At 36.8% G+C, this 17,930-nt stretch overlaps 1 protein-coding gene across 2 annotated transcripts in view; it reads left to right on the forward strand.

Moving 5' to 3' along the window:
* LOC132139991 (apoptosis-inducing factor 3-like) overlaps positions 1–17,930 on the forward strand; it is a 32,467-nt gene that overhangs the window by 10,242 nt on the left and 4,295 nt on the right. The window contains exons 3-14 of one of the 2 annotated variants that reach the window (XM_059548735.1): positions 54–264; positions 1,190–1,299; positions 1,459–1,568; positions 2,296–2,340; positions 2,439–2,535; positions 8,641–8,753; positions 8,912–8,998; positions 9,277–9,368; positions 11,148–11,278; positions 14,091–14,206; positions 14,545–14,616; positions 14,986–15,049. In XM_059548735.1, the coding sequence (XP_059404718.1) occupies positions 54–264; positions 1,190–1,299; positions 1,459–1,568; positions 2,296–2,340; positions 2,439–2,535; positions 8,641–8,753; positions 8,912–8,998; positions 9,277–9,368; positions 11,148–11,278; positions 14,091–14,206; positions 14,545–14,616; positions 14,986–15,049 (1,248 nt within the window). Of the gene's footprint in view, positions 1–50; positions 265–1,189; positions 1,300–1,458; positions 1,569–2,295; positions 2,341–2,438; positions 2,536–8,640; positions 8,754–8,911; positions 8,999–9,276; positions 9,369–11,147; positions 11,279–14,090; positions 14,207–14,544; positions 14,617–14,985; positions 15,050–17,930 lie in introns of both variants that reach the window. The other variant, XM_059548733.1, reaches the window with a different exon arrangement.

Genomic DNA, 17,930 nt, shown 5'->3' on the forward strand with positions numbered 1-17,930 from the left:
GTTATTCTCTTGTGCTTATATCAAGCAAATTTTTGTTTCTTTTTTTGCAGTAGAGATCAAAGTTGAGCTCACTCTTTTGGACAAAGAGAAGGAGGTGGACCTGATGTCTCCTAATGGAAAGGCCAGTCCATTTTCAGAATGCAGACCAAATGGATCTATGGGACACTGTTCAGATGAGGACACCATGACACTGTGGCCACAGCGCAAACATAGAGATTACATAGAGGCGTCTGTCTGCCATGTGAAAGACCTTGAGAATGGACAGTAAGTTACTGATTTCAATACAATACAGAATTTTCATGTTCCTGTATATTTGAGTGCATGTTTGAGTTAGAGCTAATGAAAAAAGATTTAAACAAAATACATTTTCCACAAAAAATGTTTAAGAACTATTTTCTTTTCTTAACTGAATGTTTAAGTAATACATGTTTCTTGAGAAGCAAATCGGCATGTTATATGTAGAATGTTTAGACTTGCCATCACAGGAAAAAATTACAAAATTTAATTAAAAACATACATTTTACATTTCATATGTTAAGAATATTAATACATTAGGAAAAAAAACAAGAAAATAAATCAAATAAATAATAAATATATATTTTATTTTAGTAAATATAAGTTTTGCGGTATAGATGTCTTTAGTACATCACACCAAACAATTCAAATGATTTTTTAAAATTCATTTAATGGGGCCTCAAAGCCTTAAACACACCATTAAATAATATAGTATATTTATATATATATAAATTAAAGAAGTTCTATTAAAACAAGAAGTTGAGCCAGTAAATTAGCTATTAGCCTTTAGTTTACATCAGAATTAAGAACAAAAACAGTTTGTTTTCTGCATATTATTGATAGCTGGTGGCATTCTCATTCTATAGAGCATTTTTGGGACTAAAGTTTGCATATGGTAATAAGCATGAAATGATATCAGCAATATTTTGATCTCTTTTCCCGGAAGATCTGCTAAAATGTAAAATTGTCAACCTTTTGAATACGCTAACATATGGATTGGGATCAATGCTAAGAACCAAAAAATACTAAAATATAAAGGTTTTTTTTATGTCAGTTTCTTTTCCATCTTTTGGTGGCACAAAAATAACACACTTCAGTTATTTTTGAACGCATCCGTTTTTTGTGTTTTGGATGTTAAATCTGTGCTGATCTAATGTGTTGTGTTTTTTGGCAGAATGCGTGAGGTGGATTTAGGGGCAGGTCGTGCTCTGCTCATTAAGGAACATGGAGAATTCTTTGCCATGGGACACAAGTGCCCACATTATGGTGCTCCACTGGTCAAAGGTGAGGGATGTCCTGTGGAGCGCTCCTGGTCCTCTGCATTCCATAGCCAGTAGCTCTCAGAGTACTTTATAACTCCCTGCTATTATACAAGCCTTATCAAATAGCAAAACAGGTTGTTCTTTCAGTAATAAGTTGTATTTAAAAACAATTCTCCTCCAGGTGTGCTGTCAAAAGGGCATGTGCGATGTCCTTGGCATGGGGCATGTTTTAACATCACTACTGGTGATATTGAGGATTTTCCTGGCCTAGACAGTTTGCCTACCTTCCAGGTAACACATGTTCCTCTTTAACCTCTCCTGAAGTTCTTCTCTGAACATTCACTGCATCCTCTTGTTCTTACAGACTGAACAAATAGAACAAATATAGTCTTAAAGCTATGCCTTCCTAAAAATGTGGCTTGTAATGTTAATATATTTGCAGTTTGAGTTTATTTTAAATTTGATTGATTTAGAAAACAATATAAGTGTTAACTTAGTAAGGACTCATATTATATTCATATTATATAAAATAAATCTGCATTTATTTACATATAAAATAAATAATATATAATATTATTAGCATATATTAATAATAATACTTTTTAATTTATTTATTTGAACTTATTGCATTGATGATTCATAATATATGAATACTATTAATATTAATAAATAAATATTAATTCGTAAGTTTATATAAATATAATATAATTATAAATACAAATATAATTTTATTATCATATATTAAGAAAACATTTATTTATTTACTTACTAACTTGATTAATCATGCTTTTTGTGTGAGAATGTTCGCAGGTGCAAAAATTTGTAAATGAGACCTATAAAAAAAAAAGCATATTCCCGACAAAACATAGTGGGAATACATACTCCTTATACATCTGAGGGCATATAATTCATCAGAGTAGAGAAAATAAACCTCAGTATGTGTCAGCAGCGGGGGTGCTTTCGTAATCCCTGTTATGTAATAATCTGTCAAGTCAATTCATTTTTCTCACTATTTCAGGTCAGAGTCGAAAAGGAGAAGGTAATAATAAGTGCAGACAAGCAGGTGAAGAGTCTCTCTTTCTCTGAAGTGTGTGTGTAAAGAGAGTTATATTTAACAACAGTTGTAAATGGTGATGTGGGGAATCATCTGTTTCCTGACAGGCCCTTCAGACTCAGCGGCGGTCAAAGGCCATGTCAAAATGTTCAGCTGTCATCAATTCCAGCACTGGATTCAGCCACATTCTCATTATTGGATCAGGTTGCTGCCATAATGCTATAAAATGAGATTAAATGCAATAACATAGGGGTATATTCACTAAGTGTTATTTATTTCCATGCCCTGTTTGTGTTGCTATACAGGAATAATCTCCAATCCATGATACTTAAAAAACATACACAGATATTTATCTTAAATTTTGACAAAAAAGTTGCACCATGCAAATAGTGCTGACTTCTTTAAATAAGGTTCAATCTGTAATAAGTCTAATGTACACAGAAATGGTTTACTCTGTAAAGAATAACAATGATTTAATTTAAGCACTCATGGCACTGTGCCATTATGAGGTTAAACTGGATTGCTGGTAATATGTAGTTTTTGCACTGTAATAATGTGTGCCTACTATTTGGTGAATTCGCCCTACAATGTTTGAGTAGTAAACCTTTATACAGCTTATATGTGTAGCTGAAACATAAGCTGGTGAATACTCAAGAATTAATTCATTAATTCATTAATTGTTACCCCAGGTTTTGAATGACCCAGGTTTAACTATTTCAAGTGTGAAAAGCCTTTGTCTATCTAAATATGGGTAACTAAACTGGATAATGTACTATTAAATGTACATTTACATGCCATGACAGAAGTCAAGTCAAGTCAAGTCACCTTTATTTATATAGCGCTTTAAACAAAATACATTGCGTCAAAGCAACAGAACAACATTCATTAGGAAAAGTTACGTTTTTACGTTTACGATTTGTTTAGCACGTTTAGTACAAGTACAAAACTATGCAAGGAGGGAACGAAGCCACTCTAGGCTTGTACAGAGTTCCACTCCTGCTACAGTGAAAACAGTGTGTCAATAATGCAAAATGATAGTTAAAGGCAGTTCATCATTGAATTCAGTGATGACATCTCTGTTCAGTTAAATAGTGTCTGTGCATTTATTTGCAATCAAGTCAACGATATCGCTGTAGATGAAGTGACCCCAACTAAGCAAGCCAGAGGCGACAGCGTCAAGGAACCGAAACTCCATCGGTGACAGAATGGAGAAAAAAAACCTTGGGAGAAACCAGGCTCAGTTGGGGGGCCAGTTCTCCTCTGACCAGACGAAACCAGTAGTTCAATTCCAGGCTGCAGCAAAGTCAGATCGTGCAGAAGGATCATCTGTTTCCTGTGGTCTTGTCCTGCTGGTCCTCTGAGACAAGCTCTTTACAGGGGATCTGTATCTGGGGCTCTTGATGTCCTGGTCTCCGCTGTCTTTCAGGGCAGTAGAGGTCCTTTCAAGGTGCTGATCCACCATCTGGTCTGGATACGTACTGGATCCGGGTGACTGCAGTGACCCTCTGATCTGGATACAGACTGGATCTGGTGGCTACGGTGACCTCGGAATAAGAGAGTAACAGACAAATATTATCTTAGATGCCATTCTTCTAATGATGTAGGAAGTACATAGGCTGTTATGGGAAGTGTTCCCGGTTCCGGTTTACCTAATTAATTCAGCCTAAAAATCCTTTAACGGATTTGGATATTAAAAGCATATTAGTATGTTATGTGTAAGCCAGGTTAAAGAGATGGTTCTTTAATCTAGATTTAAACTGCAAGAGTGTGTCTGCCTCCCGAACAATGTTATGTAGGTTATTCCAGAGTTAAGGCGCCAAATAGGAAAAGGATCTGCCGCCCGCAGTTGATTTTGGTATTCTTTCTGATTTGATATTGAGTTTTGAGAATGTAGCGGACGTAGAGGATTATAATGTAAAAGGAGCTCATTCAAATACCGAGGTGCTAAACCATTCAGGGCTTTATAAGTAATAAGCAATATTTTAAAATCTATACGATGTTTGATAGGGAGCCAGTGCAGTGTTGACAGGAACGGGCTAATATGGTCATACTTCCTGGTTCTAGTAAAAACTCTTGCTGCTGCATTTTGGAATAGCTGTAGTTTGTTTACTAAGCGTGCAGAATAACCACCCAATAAAGCATTACAATAATCTAACCTTGAGGTCATAAATGCATGGATTAACATTTCTGCATTTGACATTGAGAGCATAGGCCGTAATTTAGATATATTTTTGAGATGGAAAAATGCAGTTTTACAAATGCTAGAAAGATTGCGATCAAATAGCACACCTAGGTTCCTAACAGATGACGAAGAATTGACAGAGCAACCATCAAGTCTTAGACAGTGTTCTAGGTTAATACAAGCAGAGTTTTTAGGTCCTATAATTAACACCTCTGTTTTTTCAGAATTTAGCAGTAAGAAATTACTCGTCATCCAGTTTTTTATATCGACTATGCATTCCATAAGTTTTTCAAATTGGTGTGTTTCACCGGGTCGCGAAGAAATATAGAGCTGAGTATCATCAGCATAACAGTGAAAGCTAACACCATGTTTCCTGATGATATCTCCCAAGGGTAACATATAAAGCGTGAAGAGTAGCGGCCCTAGTACTGAGCCTTGAGGTACTCCATACTGCACTTGTGATCGATATGATACATCTTCATTCACTGCTATGAACTGATGGCGGTCATATAAGTACGATTTAAACCATGCTAATGCACTTCCATTAATGCCAACAAAGTGTTCAACTCTATGCAAAAGAATGTTGTGGTCAATTGTGTCAAACGCAGCACTAAGATCCAATAAAACTAATAGAGAGATACACCCACGAATAGATGATAAGAGCAGATCATTTGTTACTCTAAGGAGAGCAGTCTCAGTACTATGATACGGTCTAAATCCTGACTGGAAATCCTCACATATACCATTTTTCTTTAAGAAGGAATATAATTGTAAGGATACCACCTTTTCTAGTATCTTGGATAGAAAAGGGAGATTCGAGATTGGTCTATAATTAACTAGTTCTTTGGGGTCAAGTTGTGGTTTTTTGATGAGAGGCTTAATAACAGCCAGTTTGAAGGTTTTGGGGAAATATCCTAATGACAATGAGGTATTAATAATAGTCAGAAGAGGATCTATGACTTCTGGAAGCACCTCTTTTAGGAGCTTAGATGGTATAGGGTCTAACATACATGTTGTTGGTTTAGATGATTTAACAAGTTTATACAATTCTTCCTCTCCTATAGTAGAGAATGAGTGGAACTGTTCCTCAGGGGGTCTATAGTGCACTCTCTGATGCGATACTGTAGCTGACGGCTGAATGGTTGCAATTTTATCTCTAATAGTATCGATTTTAGAAGTAAACTAAAATCTGCTGTGGTGTGGTAAACATTACTGCTGTGGTGTTGGGAAATGTCAACACTTGTTGAGGCTTTATTTTTCATTAATTTAGCCACTGTTTCAAATAAATACCTGGGGTTATGTTTGTTTTCTTCTAAAAGAAAAGAAAAGTAATCGGATCTAGCAGTTTTTAATGCTTTTCTGTAGAATAGGTTACTTTCCCGCCAAGCAATACGAAATACCTCTAGTTTTGTTTTCCTCCAGCTGCGCCCAATTTTTCAGGCTGCTCTCTTTAGGGTGTGAGTATGCTCATTATACCATGGTGTCAAACTGTTTTCCTTAACCTTCCATAAGCGTAAAGGAGCAACTGTATTTAAAGTGCTAGAAAAGAGAGAGTCCATAGTTTCTGTTACATCATCAAGTTGTTCGGAGGTTTTGGATATGCTAAGGAATTTGGATACACCAGGAAGAAAACTTAAAAAGCAGTCTTTTGTGGTAGAAGTGATGGTTCTTCCATACTTGTAACAAGAAGTATAATTTACAATTTTGGCTATATGAAGTTTGCACAAAACTAAATAATGATCTGAGATATCATCACTTGGCTGCATAATTACAACACTATCAACATCAATTCCATGTGACAGTATTAAATCTAGAGTATGATTTCGACAATGAGTAGGTCCTGAAACGTGTTGTCTAACCCCAATAGAGTTCAGAATGTCTATAAATGTTGATCCCAATGCATCTTTTTCAATATCAACATGGATATTAAAATCACCATAAAGTCTGTATGTTGCCCTGGTGGCCTGTATACAGTAGCCAGTACAAACATAACAGGGGATTTATCATTAACATTTGTTTCTCTGGATAATGTTATATGAAGCACCATTACTTCAAACGAGTTATACTTGAAGCCTGCCTTCTGAGAAATCCTGAAAATGTTGTTATAAATTGAAGCAACACCTCCCCCTTTGCCTTTTAGACGCGGCTCATGTTTATAACAGTAATCTTGGGGGGGGGGGGGGGGGGACTCATTTAAAATAATGTAATCATCAGGTTTTAGCCAGGTTTCTGTCAAACAGAGCACATCTATATTATGATCAGTGATAATATTATTTACAAAAAGTGTTTTTGTAGAAAGGGATCTGATATTCAATAAGCCAAGCTTTATCATTTGTTTATCCATATTGCATATGTTTTTTATTTGTTGAACCTCAATTAAATTGTTAATCTTAACTTTACAATTTTTTTGTATTTTCTAGTTCGGGGAACAGACACAGTCTCTAAAGTGTGATATCTAGGTGAAAGAGTCTCTATATGCTGAGAATTAACTGAGCTCTGTGACGTGAGGCAGCTAGCAGACGGTCAGTTTAGCCAGTCTGTCTGCTTCCTGACCTGGGCCCCAGTTAGTCAAGTATAAACACTAAGACTATTTGCCATATTTCTAGAGAGAAGAGTGGCGCCACCCCAGGAGGGATGAAGACCATCTCTTTTCAACAGGTCAGGTCTGCCCCAAAAGCTCGTCCAATTGTCTATGAAACCAATGTTATTCTGTGGTCACCACTTAGACATCCAGCCATTGAGTGATGACAATCTGCTATGCATCTCGTCACCAAGGTAAGCAGGGAGGGGACCAGAGCATATTACAGTGTCTGACATCATGCTTGCTAGTTCACACACCTCTTTAATGTTATTTTTAGTGATCTCTGACTGGCGAAGTCGAACATCATTAGCGCCGGCATGACTAACAATCTTACTGTATTTATGTTTAGCATTAGCCAGCCCTTTTAAATTTGCCAAGATGTCAGGCGCTCTGGCTCCCGGTAAACATTTGACTGGTGGCTGCTGTCTCTATATTCACGTTCCATACAATAGAATCACCAATAACTAGAGCACTTTCATCAGGTTTCTCAGTGGGTGCATCACTGAGTGGGGAGAACCTGTTTAATGTTTTGATCGGAACAGAAGAGCGGTGTTTTGACCCACGACTACGCTGCCTCACTGTCACCCAGTTGCCCTGCTGCAGGGGCTCTGTTGCCGGAACCGAACAATGTACAGGAATCCCTGAGCTAGACGCATCCAAAGCCGTATCTAGAGCCCTAACATTCTTACTGTCCTCAATTAAAGTTTGGATGCGTGTCTCTAATTCTGAAATCTTCTCTGTCAGCCTAACTATTTCCCTGCATTTATCACATGTGAATCGCTCATTTGCGACAGAGATAGATAAACTGTACATGTGGCAAGAGGTGCAAATAACAATAGCAGGAGAAGCCATTATTCACCGTGCTTGATGAAATATTCTTACTGCGGTTGTTTGATGAACTTGTGAAAAACTGGAGCGAGAGAGGAGAGGAGAAAAGAAAACAGTGATAGGTTCGAATGAAAACGCTAATGATAAGCTAACGAGTGCTAACGCTTTCCAGGTGTACTGCACTCACGGATATAAAATAAAAGTGAACGATCAAAATTAATCTGATAAGATTGATCGATAATATCAGAAATATCGTGTGAATTAAGTTATATTTTATCACTTTAAAAAAACAGAGTGTGATAGTTAGATAAAGATTCTAGAGAAAAAAATAAAAACAGCTACACAGAGCTACGATTAGCTACAGAAGTCCAACAGGAAGTAGAGAAAACACTGTCCAAAAGCAACACACGCCAAAGGAAAGGCACACATTATTTCTAGTCCAAAAACTGATTTTATTTTTTTATTTATTTTGTATTTCTTTTATGTGTGGCAGCCTAGATAAGCTACTGAATTTCTACATTTGGAACAGACTTGATAGGTCCATGCCATCTTTAAACATAACACAATACAATTACTGGTTAAGTAAAAATAAAGATAAAGTCTAAAAGATAAGATCCAAAGCATTAAATAAAATCTTGCATTTATATTCAGATTCGAGTTCAAGATGAAGATGACACCTTACAATGCTCCTCTTGACCTCTGTCGATGTTCTCTCTAGGTCCTGCTGGTCTGGTCTGCGCTGAGACTTTGAGGCAGGAGGGTTTTACTGATCGTATAGTGATGTGCACCATGGACAAACATCTGCCTTATGACAGGCCTAAACTGAGTAAGGTTTGTACACAGAACAGTCCATAGAACAGGATGAGAACAAAGTTTTACCATATAAAATTAACATACTTTTACAACAGAAGGTTTTATTTTGACCACACATGTGTGCTAAAATCCAGCAAGTATGATATTGATTTAATGCCCATCCCTCATTTCTTCAGTGTTTAGAGAGCACAGCTGAGCAGCTTCAGCTGCGCTCATCTGACTTCTTTCGGATGCACGACATAGAGATACTATTAGAGAAAGAGGTGAGAAGACTTAACCTGAAATGTTTACTTAATTTACTGAGGAAAACATTTATAAATGTGTCTACTCTGTTTTTTAACCATTACACATTGTGGTGGTACCATTGTACAGAGATGGTTTCAGATGGTAATACAATAGTGTTTTGAAACACCAAGTATTCAATTATATTTTTGGTACCGTTACTGAAATGACACTGTTTAAATAACTGATGTGTAAATCCGTGATATTACATTTTGCCATAATTGCCATATGTTACAAATTGCCATATGTTTCTTCACAGGTTGTCTCTTTAGATCTGAAGACACGGACTGTGACATTTCGGGATGGTTTTAAAATGGAGTACCGAAAACTCTTCATTGCCACAGGGAGCAGGTAAATGCTCCAGTTAATAACATAAACTCAGTTCCCTGCTATAAGGGAATGAGTGTTCTGTTACACACTTATGGGGAAACTCCTGTTTACTCTGATACTGTAGTCTGATTTGTTCATGTTCGTGTAGCTGTATGAACCAAAAGCACTTCAACCTGCCAAAAGTGGTGGAGCTGACTGCTATGTAAGTCAGCCATGAGCGCCATTTTGTCAGAATTTTTCGACTGATGGCAGTCATCTACTCGCTTGTAGCCTTATAGCACAGCAGCTTACGCAGCACTCTTTCCCTTATCTCAGGGAACTGATGTTACGTTAGTAACTGGAGCATTCCCTTTCAAATGGTCTTTACTGTTGAGTTACATGCTTATGGGAAACGCATCCAATTGTGTGGTGCTTTAAAGAGAGTGCAGAATGAAGCCGCTCTGCAAGCTTAGCCACGGAGTGCCCATACTGAGGGCTCCTGTATGCATGAGCTAATAATGAGACCCAAGCCACTTAGGCTGTGGACTACAAAAAAAAACTTCTCCACTTATAGAGGGCATTAGGTAAATTTAGACAAAATCCATGCTTGGAGGGCAGAGATGTCAAAGTTATAATACTTGGTGAAGGTAGATTGCCAGCCAGTGGCCGCACAGATATCAACGATAGAAATCCTGTTGGACCAAGCCCAGGAGGAGTCCATTTCCCTGGTGGAGTGGGCCCTCATTCTTATAGGACACTGTTAGCCCGCAGAGCCATAAACTAGGGCTATAGCATCCACTATACAGTGAATCTCTGCTTCGTAACCGTAAGTCCTTTAGAGCAGCCTCTGAAGCACACAAAGAGCTTCTTTGATTGCTGAAATGGGCCAGAGGGCTCAACATACTTTCTAATGGCGCTTTTCCACTGCGTGGTACGACTTGGTTTGGCACGGCTTAGTATGGCACGGTGCAGATTGGCTCGGTTTGCATTTCCACTGCAGTTGCAGGCCAAACCATGGCCTCGAATGCAAATCTCAAGAACGGTCTGTGATGAGGGGATACCTGATTGTGAAAGTAGACAGCTTTCAGTTCCAGTGATAAAAACCAGTCCCTGGGCCATATTTGTGTGAGGATCTGCTTTCAAAGTCAACATATTGAATGGTCATCTCATAAGCGAGTGGAGAACAAGAATGGGCTTGAGCCCGCCATCTTTCTTGAGAACTAGAAAGTAACAGCTGTAAAAGCCTAATTTGCTGTTCACTAGAGGAACCATTTCCACTGCTCCTTTTGCAAGCAGAGTTTGAAAATTGTAACAAAGTTTGAATTATACCTCTGAGGCGAGATGACCTGAGAGCAAACTGGAGTGAGTAACCTTGTTTTATGGTTTATAGAACCCAACTTGATACATCGGTTATGGCTTTCCAAGCCTGAAGCCGGATGGGAAGTGGTCTGAGATTTTTGAGTGGCAGTTTGCCACAAAAGGGATGGGGAACTGACATTTGTGGTAATGTAGAGAGTAGAAATGTTCTTTTGAGTATGTGGGTCAACTATCAAAGCAGTAGTTTGCTTGTGCTTGAACTGAAAGAGAAGGGCAGACCCAGTCTTAACAGTTTCCCTTGCTCAGAGCTAAGCGGAAGGAGTTCCGGATCATGACGGCTTCTGATAATAATAATAATTAGCCTTAATATTAAAAATAAGACTTCTATTGATATCTTTCAGAAACATTAAATATTAAGTCCCAAACTTATGAAGAGTGTTTATAAGAATGAAAAATGCATTTATTTTTATTTTTGTATTTTAATGAATAAGTTCCATTTTACAGACCCAAACCTCTCAGCTACAAAGGCAAAGATGTGGGAAATGTGTTTCACCTCAGTACACCAGAAGATGCCAACAGCATCGCGACTCTCGCCAGCAGTAAGAATGCCGTCATTGTTGGAACCTCGTTTATTGGTATGAGCTTATGTAAATTTTACATATATTGTATACATTCTCTTTGTAGATAAATAATAATAGTTTAAAAAGTGTTTAGACTCTTAAGCCACAATTAAAGATGAATCCGTGTCATTGCATTAGACAACAAAATACCATGTGACACGTATTCTAAAGATGCACAAGCACACTTTTCAAGTAGGTGTATCCAAATATTTTTTGAGGCCTCAGTATGAATAACGATTATATGTGCTGTTAAAAACTCTATGTGCTGTTAAATAACGATTATATGTGCTGTGAAAAACATGCTTATGGCGCTGCACATGGCAGCTGAGGTGCTTCGCTCTCCAGTTGTTTTAGTGTTTTTGTTAGCTTTTCCTGTATTTGTTTTTCATACTCAATCAGTTTCACCAAGGGTTAACTGCTGAACATTCAGAAAAAAACACCACAAAGTGTCCTACCGGTTTTTGATTATTTAGATGTTTTGCTGAACGTTGTTATCGGTGGAGCAGTGGTGCTGATCAAATGTTTCAGGACTCGCAGGAGAGCTGGCACGCTCGCCAAGCTCAGGAAGTACGGATTTCGCACGCCGTTGCCAAGCATCCATCTGGCAAATCTTTACTCTGTGTTCTTTCCTGGGCAAATAAGGATTTCTCACACTCTGCTGCTTTGTGTTTCATGGTACCCTGGCTGAATGACGCCATTCCGGACAGTGTGCTCCATCTGCCCAGCTTTCAGCTATTTAGAACAGATTGTGACGCAGAATCAGCGGGGAAATCACGTGGCGAAGGGACATGCTTTTACATCAACGAAAGGTGGTGTACAGTTGTAACTGTGTTAAAGAAGATGTGCTGTCCTGATCTGGAAGGTTTTATTAACTGCAAGCCATTCTGTTCGCCATGGGATTTTCACTCAATTATTCTCGTTAGTGTTTACATTCCTCCGCAAGCGCAAGCGCATGTGAGCCTAGCCTAGCCTTGCAAAAATTAGCTGATCAGATAACAGAGATGGAGCAACAACACTCAGACACTGTTTTAATAATTATCTGTCTAAAATTAACTGTTTTATAATTATAGGTAAAAACATAAATCTGCTAAACCTGTAGTAAAGACTGTAAAGAGATGGATCAACGAAACAGAGTGTGCTTTAAAAGCCTGTTTCGACCTCACTGATTGGAGTGTTTTTGAAGCTGCTACCACCGATCTGGATGAACTTACAGAGACTGTAACATCCAATATTAGTTTCTGTGGAGATATATGCATTTCTATCAGGACTTATTTATTTATTTACATTAAAAAATGAAAAAAGCCATGGTTTACAGCAAAACTCAAACATCTTTGTCAGGCCAAAGAGGATGCCTACAGAAATGTGGACAGAGTCTTGTTCAGTCAGGCCAGGGACACACTGAATAAGGAGATTAGAGTGGCTAAAAGGAACTAAAAGTTTGAAGATCAGTTCATTTCCAATACCTCAGCTTCAGTGTGGAAAGGTCTGAAAGCCACTCAAAAACTACAAGACACCATCCCCCTGCACTGAGGCAAATAAATAACTTAAAATCAGTGAGGACAATGTTTACCAGGTTTTCAGGAAGAACAAAAGAAGAAAGACACCAGGCCCAGATGGTGTTACACCAGTCTGTCTGAAAACCTGTGCTGACCACCTGCCCCCCATCTTTTCACAGATCTTCAACAGATCTCTGGAGTTGTGTAAAGTCCCTTCCTGCTTCAAATGCTCCAACATCATCCCTGTTCCAAAGAAACCCAAGATAACAGGACTTAACAACTACAGACCTGTGGCTCTAACCTCTGTTGCCATGAAGTCATTTGAAAAACTGGTTCTGGCTTATCTGAAGGACATCACTGGACCCTCACTGGACCCCCTGCAGTTTGCTTACTGAGCGAACAGGTCCATGAATGATGCAGTCAATATGGGACTGCACTTCATCTTGCAACATCTGGACAAAACAGGAACTTATTTGAGGATCCCGTTTGTGGACTTTAGGTCGGCTTTCAACACCATCATCCCAACAGCCCTTTAGACCAAACTGACCCAGCTCTCTGTTCCTAGCTCTGTCTGTCAGTGGATCACCAACTTTCTGACAGATAGGCAACAGCTAGTGAGACTGGGGACATTCATGTTAAACAGTCGCTCCACCAACACCGAAGCTCCTCAGGGATGTGTTCTCTCCCCACTGCTCTTCTCCCTGTACACCAACCTCTAAAGACCCCTCGGTCAAGCTCCTGAAGTTTGCAGACAACATTACAGTCATCAGTCTCATCCAGAATGGTGATGAGTCTGCTTACAGACAAGAGGTTGGCTCCCCTGTTAACCCTTCAAGAACTGTATACACCCAGAGTGAGAAAAATGGCTCAGAAAATCACTCTGGATCCTTCATATTCAAATTATCCCCCTTTTGAAATTTTGCCATCTGGCCGGCAGAGCCACAAATACCAGGACATCCAGGCACAAGAACAGTTTCTTCCCGAGGCAATCTACCTCATGAACAGTTAAATGTTCCCCACTTTATGCAATGAAGTGTGCAATAACCTAATATTTATTTGTTACCACCTACATCATAGTACATCCCAGCATCTCATTCTACTCTATTCCATTTTAACATCTACAGCCCAACTATTCATACAATTTATTTATTTTTCAATTTATTTTTCAATATTTGTCTATTTATATTTACACATGTGCATTTTATTAAATTTTTTGTCTGTGTACTGGAAGCTTATGTCACTAAAACGAATTCCTTGTATGAGCAAGCATACTTGGGCAATAAAGCTCTTTCTGATTCTGATTCTGATTTTGATTCTGATTCTATGTTCAGGCATGGAGGTGGCTGCAGCTCTCACAGATAAGGCTCACTCAGTGTCTGTGATCGGCATAGAGGCCGTGCCATTCCGTAAAGCACTCGGAGAGAAAGTGGGAAAAGCCTTGATGAAGGTGACAGAAAATTACTATAAACAGAATTAAATAAAAAATAATATGAAGGTTTAAGCATTAAATAATAATTAAATGGTGTACATCAGAGGTATTCAGACTTTTTTTGTATATGAAGTTTCAAAAATCGAATTTCAGTGACGGCCATGCTTGGAATATACCCAGCTATATTATAAAAATTACCATGTTGTGTTATCAGTCTGTTGTCTTACTTTTCATTAACTTTGATAGGGTGAAAATTACTCGCTGACTGTATATTATCCCTTCTTGTAACCAAAATAAACCCCTTTTTTCAAAGAATATTTTTAAATTAAATTTTCTAATTTTGTTTCTCTCCTCAGTTGTTCGAGTCAAACAGGGTGAAGTTTTACATGTTGAACGAAGTGTCGGAGATGCAAGGGCATAATGGACAGGTACCATGAAAGTGAGAGAAACAAAAGTTCAGTGAAGTGTAGGGCTCTCTCTCTCTCTCCCTCTCCCCCTCTTTTGCTCTCATTCTTGTGGATTAATTAATTACACCTGGTTTTAGCACTGCTAAGATTTGAATATTTTCAAATAAATATTCCAGTAATGGATTGGTCTTGAGGTAAAAGGCCAGTTCTCATAACACAAGTGAGCATACAGTCAGCAAAGTAAATGCATAATTGAGAATAAGCAGAACTGTGATCTATTATGAAATAAAATGTTTGATAAACATTTCTTAAAAAAAAAAGTACTGAGAAAAGTAATTGGCAACTATGACATAAATATTAAACTGAATTTTTTTTTTTTTTTTTTGATAGTTAAAAGAAGTGGTTCTGAAAAGTGGCAAAGTCTTGAGAGCTGACGTCTGTGTTATTGGTATTGGTGAGTCTCTGTTATTATTGAATTGCCTTCTCATCTTTTTTGTTTTTTCTCTCACTTTCCCATTTCAGGTCCTATTATAGTCTTGGCTACAAAATTAATTAACCCTTTCATGCATGAATTATGATAACCTCAGTCAGGATTTTTTTCCTATGTGTTTTTATTGCTCTTAGGGCATGAAAAACAAGAATTGATTTTTATTTTATTTTTTTACAAATTTTTCAAAGAGATCTTCAGATGTCCACTTGAGTGGACAGCATGCGGTTGGTTTAAACTGAAGATATACTGTATTAAATATAAGACAATAATCAAACAGATAAAGTATGTGAATTTAACAAACTAATCAATGCAATTATATCAAATAATGTGAAAACTATAAAATATATAAATGCAAAATATTGCAATGCTTCATACAACTTCATACAAGTTGCACTTCGCGTATCTATGATATCAGAACATGAGGACGTGATTCCATCAGAATTTTCTACAGCCTGTCAAGGTACAACTGTGGAAACCACTCAGGGAGCCTCCAGTGCACCAGAGTATGGAGATTTACCCTTATTAGCTGATAATTCTGATTATGTTCAAGATGGACATGCACATTTCTATCATAGCCCTCCTCTGAGAAAACCTAGCGATACGTTTTTTCAATCTCATCTGAAATGATCAGTGTTGGGGGCAATGCATTACAAGTAACATGCATAACCCATTCAGATTACTTTTTTGATGTTACAAGTAAAGTAATGTGTTACAAGTAACATGCATTACCTAATCAGATTACTTTTTGATCTAACAAGTAATTAACTACAAGTAATGTGCATTACCTAATCAGATTACTTTTTGATGTAACAAGTAAAGAAACGCATTACAAGTAACATGCATTACGTAATCAGATTACTTTTTGATGTTATGAGTAAAAAACGCATTACAATAACGCACATTACGTAATCAGATTACTTTTTGATGTTATGAGTAAAAAACGCATTACAATAACGCACATTACGTAATCAGATTACTTTTTGATGTTATGAGTAAAAAAACGCATTACAATAACGCACATTACATAATCAGATTACTTTTTGATGTTATGAGAAAGGAAACGCATTACAAGTAACATGCATTATGTAATCAGATTACTTTTTGATGTTATGAGTAAAGAAATGCATTAAAAGTAACATGCATTACGTAATCAGATTACTTTTTGATGTTATTAGTAAAAAACGCATTACAATAACATGCATTATAAAATCAGATTACTTTTTGATCTAACAAGTAAAGTAATGCATTACAAGTGTCATACATTATGTAAGCACATGACTTTTTTCGATGTCAATGAAAATTACATTTTAATAATACAAATACATTTATTTACAGTAGAAAAAATCAATGCATATTAAGTTTTTAATTTTTAAATTTCAAAAACAATATTCACATTATAATTATGAATTGTAGCTGAAATAAAGCCATTGCATGCATGACGTCCACTACAGTGGACATGTGATTAATCAGAGTTTTCTCTCAATCTAAAATCAAAACTTGGAAAAATTTACTGTGATATGACTCATTAGATATTGCTTTATGCTGCAATATTTTTTTTTACCTACAAGAGTCTCCTAGGATAGAAGGAATGGGTGGATATTCTGGAGCAACTTTGCATGTCTGTCTGGCCCTTGGCCATCTCGGTTTGGAGGGGGAAAAAATTGAAACACAAAGGCTTGCCACTTGGTTGCAATTTATAGGATGATGCACCAGGGTCAAAATGAAGAGATTGATGTGCAACTTTGCCATAAAAACCTGTGCAAATTCAAGAAAATGCTTTTTTAATAGCTGTCCACTGTAGTGACCACTATGCGTGAAAGGGTTAATACATATTTTATTAGGTTTTTTAAGGTTTTGTCTCTGCATTTGTTTGATCTAATATACAGTAAAACATTAATATTGTGAATATAATTTTAATATATAAAAAAACGCTTTCTATTTTAATATATATTAAAATTATAATTTATTTCTGTGATGCAAAGCTGAATTTTCAGCATCATTGCTTTGGTCTTCGGTGTCACGTGATTCTTCAGAAATCAGTCTAATACGTGACGTGCTGCTCAAGAAACATTTCTTCTTATTATCAATGTTAAAAACAGTTGTGCTGCTTAATATTTCTGTGAAAACTGTTAAATTCTTTAAGGCTTTTTTGATGAATAAAAAGTTAAAAAGAACAGTATTTATTTGAAATATAAATATGTTGTAACATTCTAAAAGTCTTAACTGTCACTTTTGACCAATTCAATGTATCCTTGCTAAATAAAAGTATTAATTTCTTTTTTTTTATCTTTCTGACCCCACTCTTTTGAACGGTAGTGTACATATACATTTACATGTATGCATTTAGTGGACACTTTTATCCAAAGCGACATACAATGCATTCAGGCTATACATTTTTTTTTTCAGATTGTGTTTCCTGGGAATTGAACCGCCAACCTTTTGCGGTGCTCCAGTATAAAGTGTTACATTATCCTTCAGAAATCATTCTTTTTTCATTTTCTATGTTAAGTAAATGATCTTCTTTGTAAATGAACGTATATTAATGTAAATGAACTTTTTATTCAAATTTTTTTCATATTAGAATGATTTCTGAAGGATCGTGTGACACTGAAGACTGGAGTAATGATGCTGAAAATTCAGCTTTGCATCACAGGAATAAATTTGATTTTAGTGTATATTCAAATATATTTCACATCATAATAATATTTCACAATTTTACATTTTTTCCATGTATTTTTGATCAAATAAATGCAACCTTGATGAGCATATGAAACTCCTGAAAAACATTACAAACTTTTGACCAGTAGCATATGTATATATATATACCAGTATATATATTAATATG

The sequence above is a fragment of the Carassius carassius genome, chromosome 4, assembly GCF_963082965.1.
Source record: "Carassius carassius chromosome 4, fCarCar2.1, whole genome shotgun sequence".
Classification (NCBI taxonomy): Eukaryota; Metazoa; Chordata; class Actinopteri; order Cypriniformes; family Cyprinidae; genus Carassius; species Carassius carassius.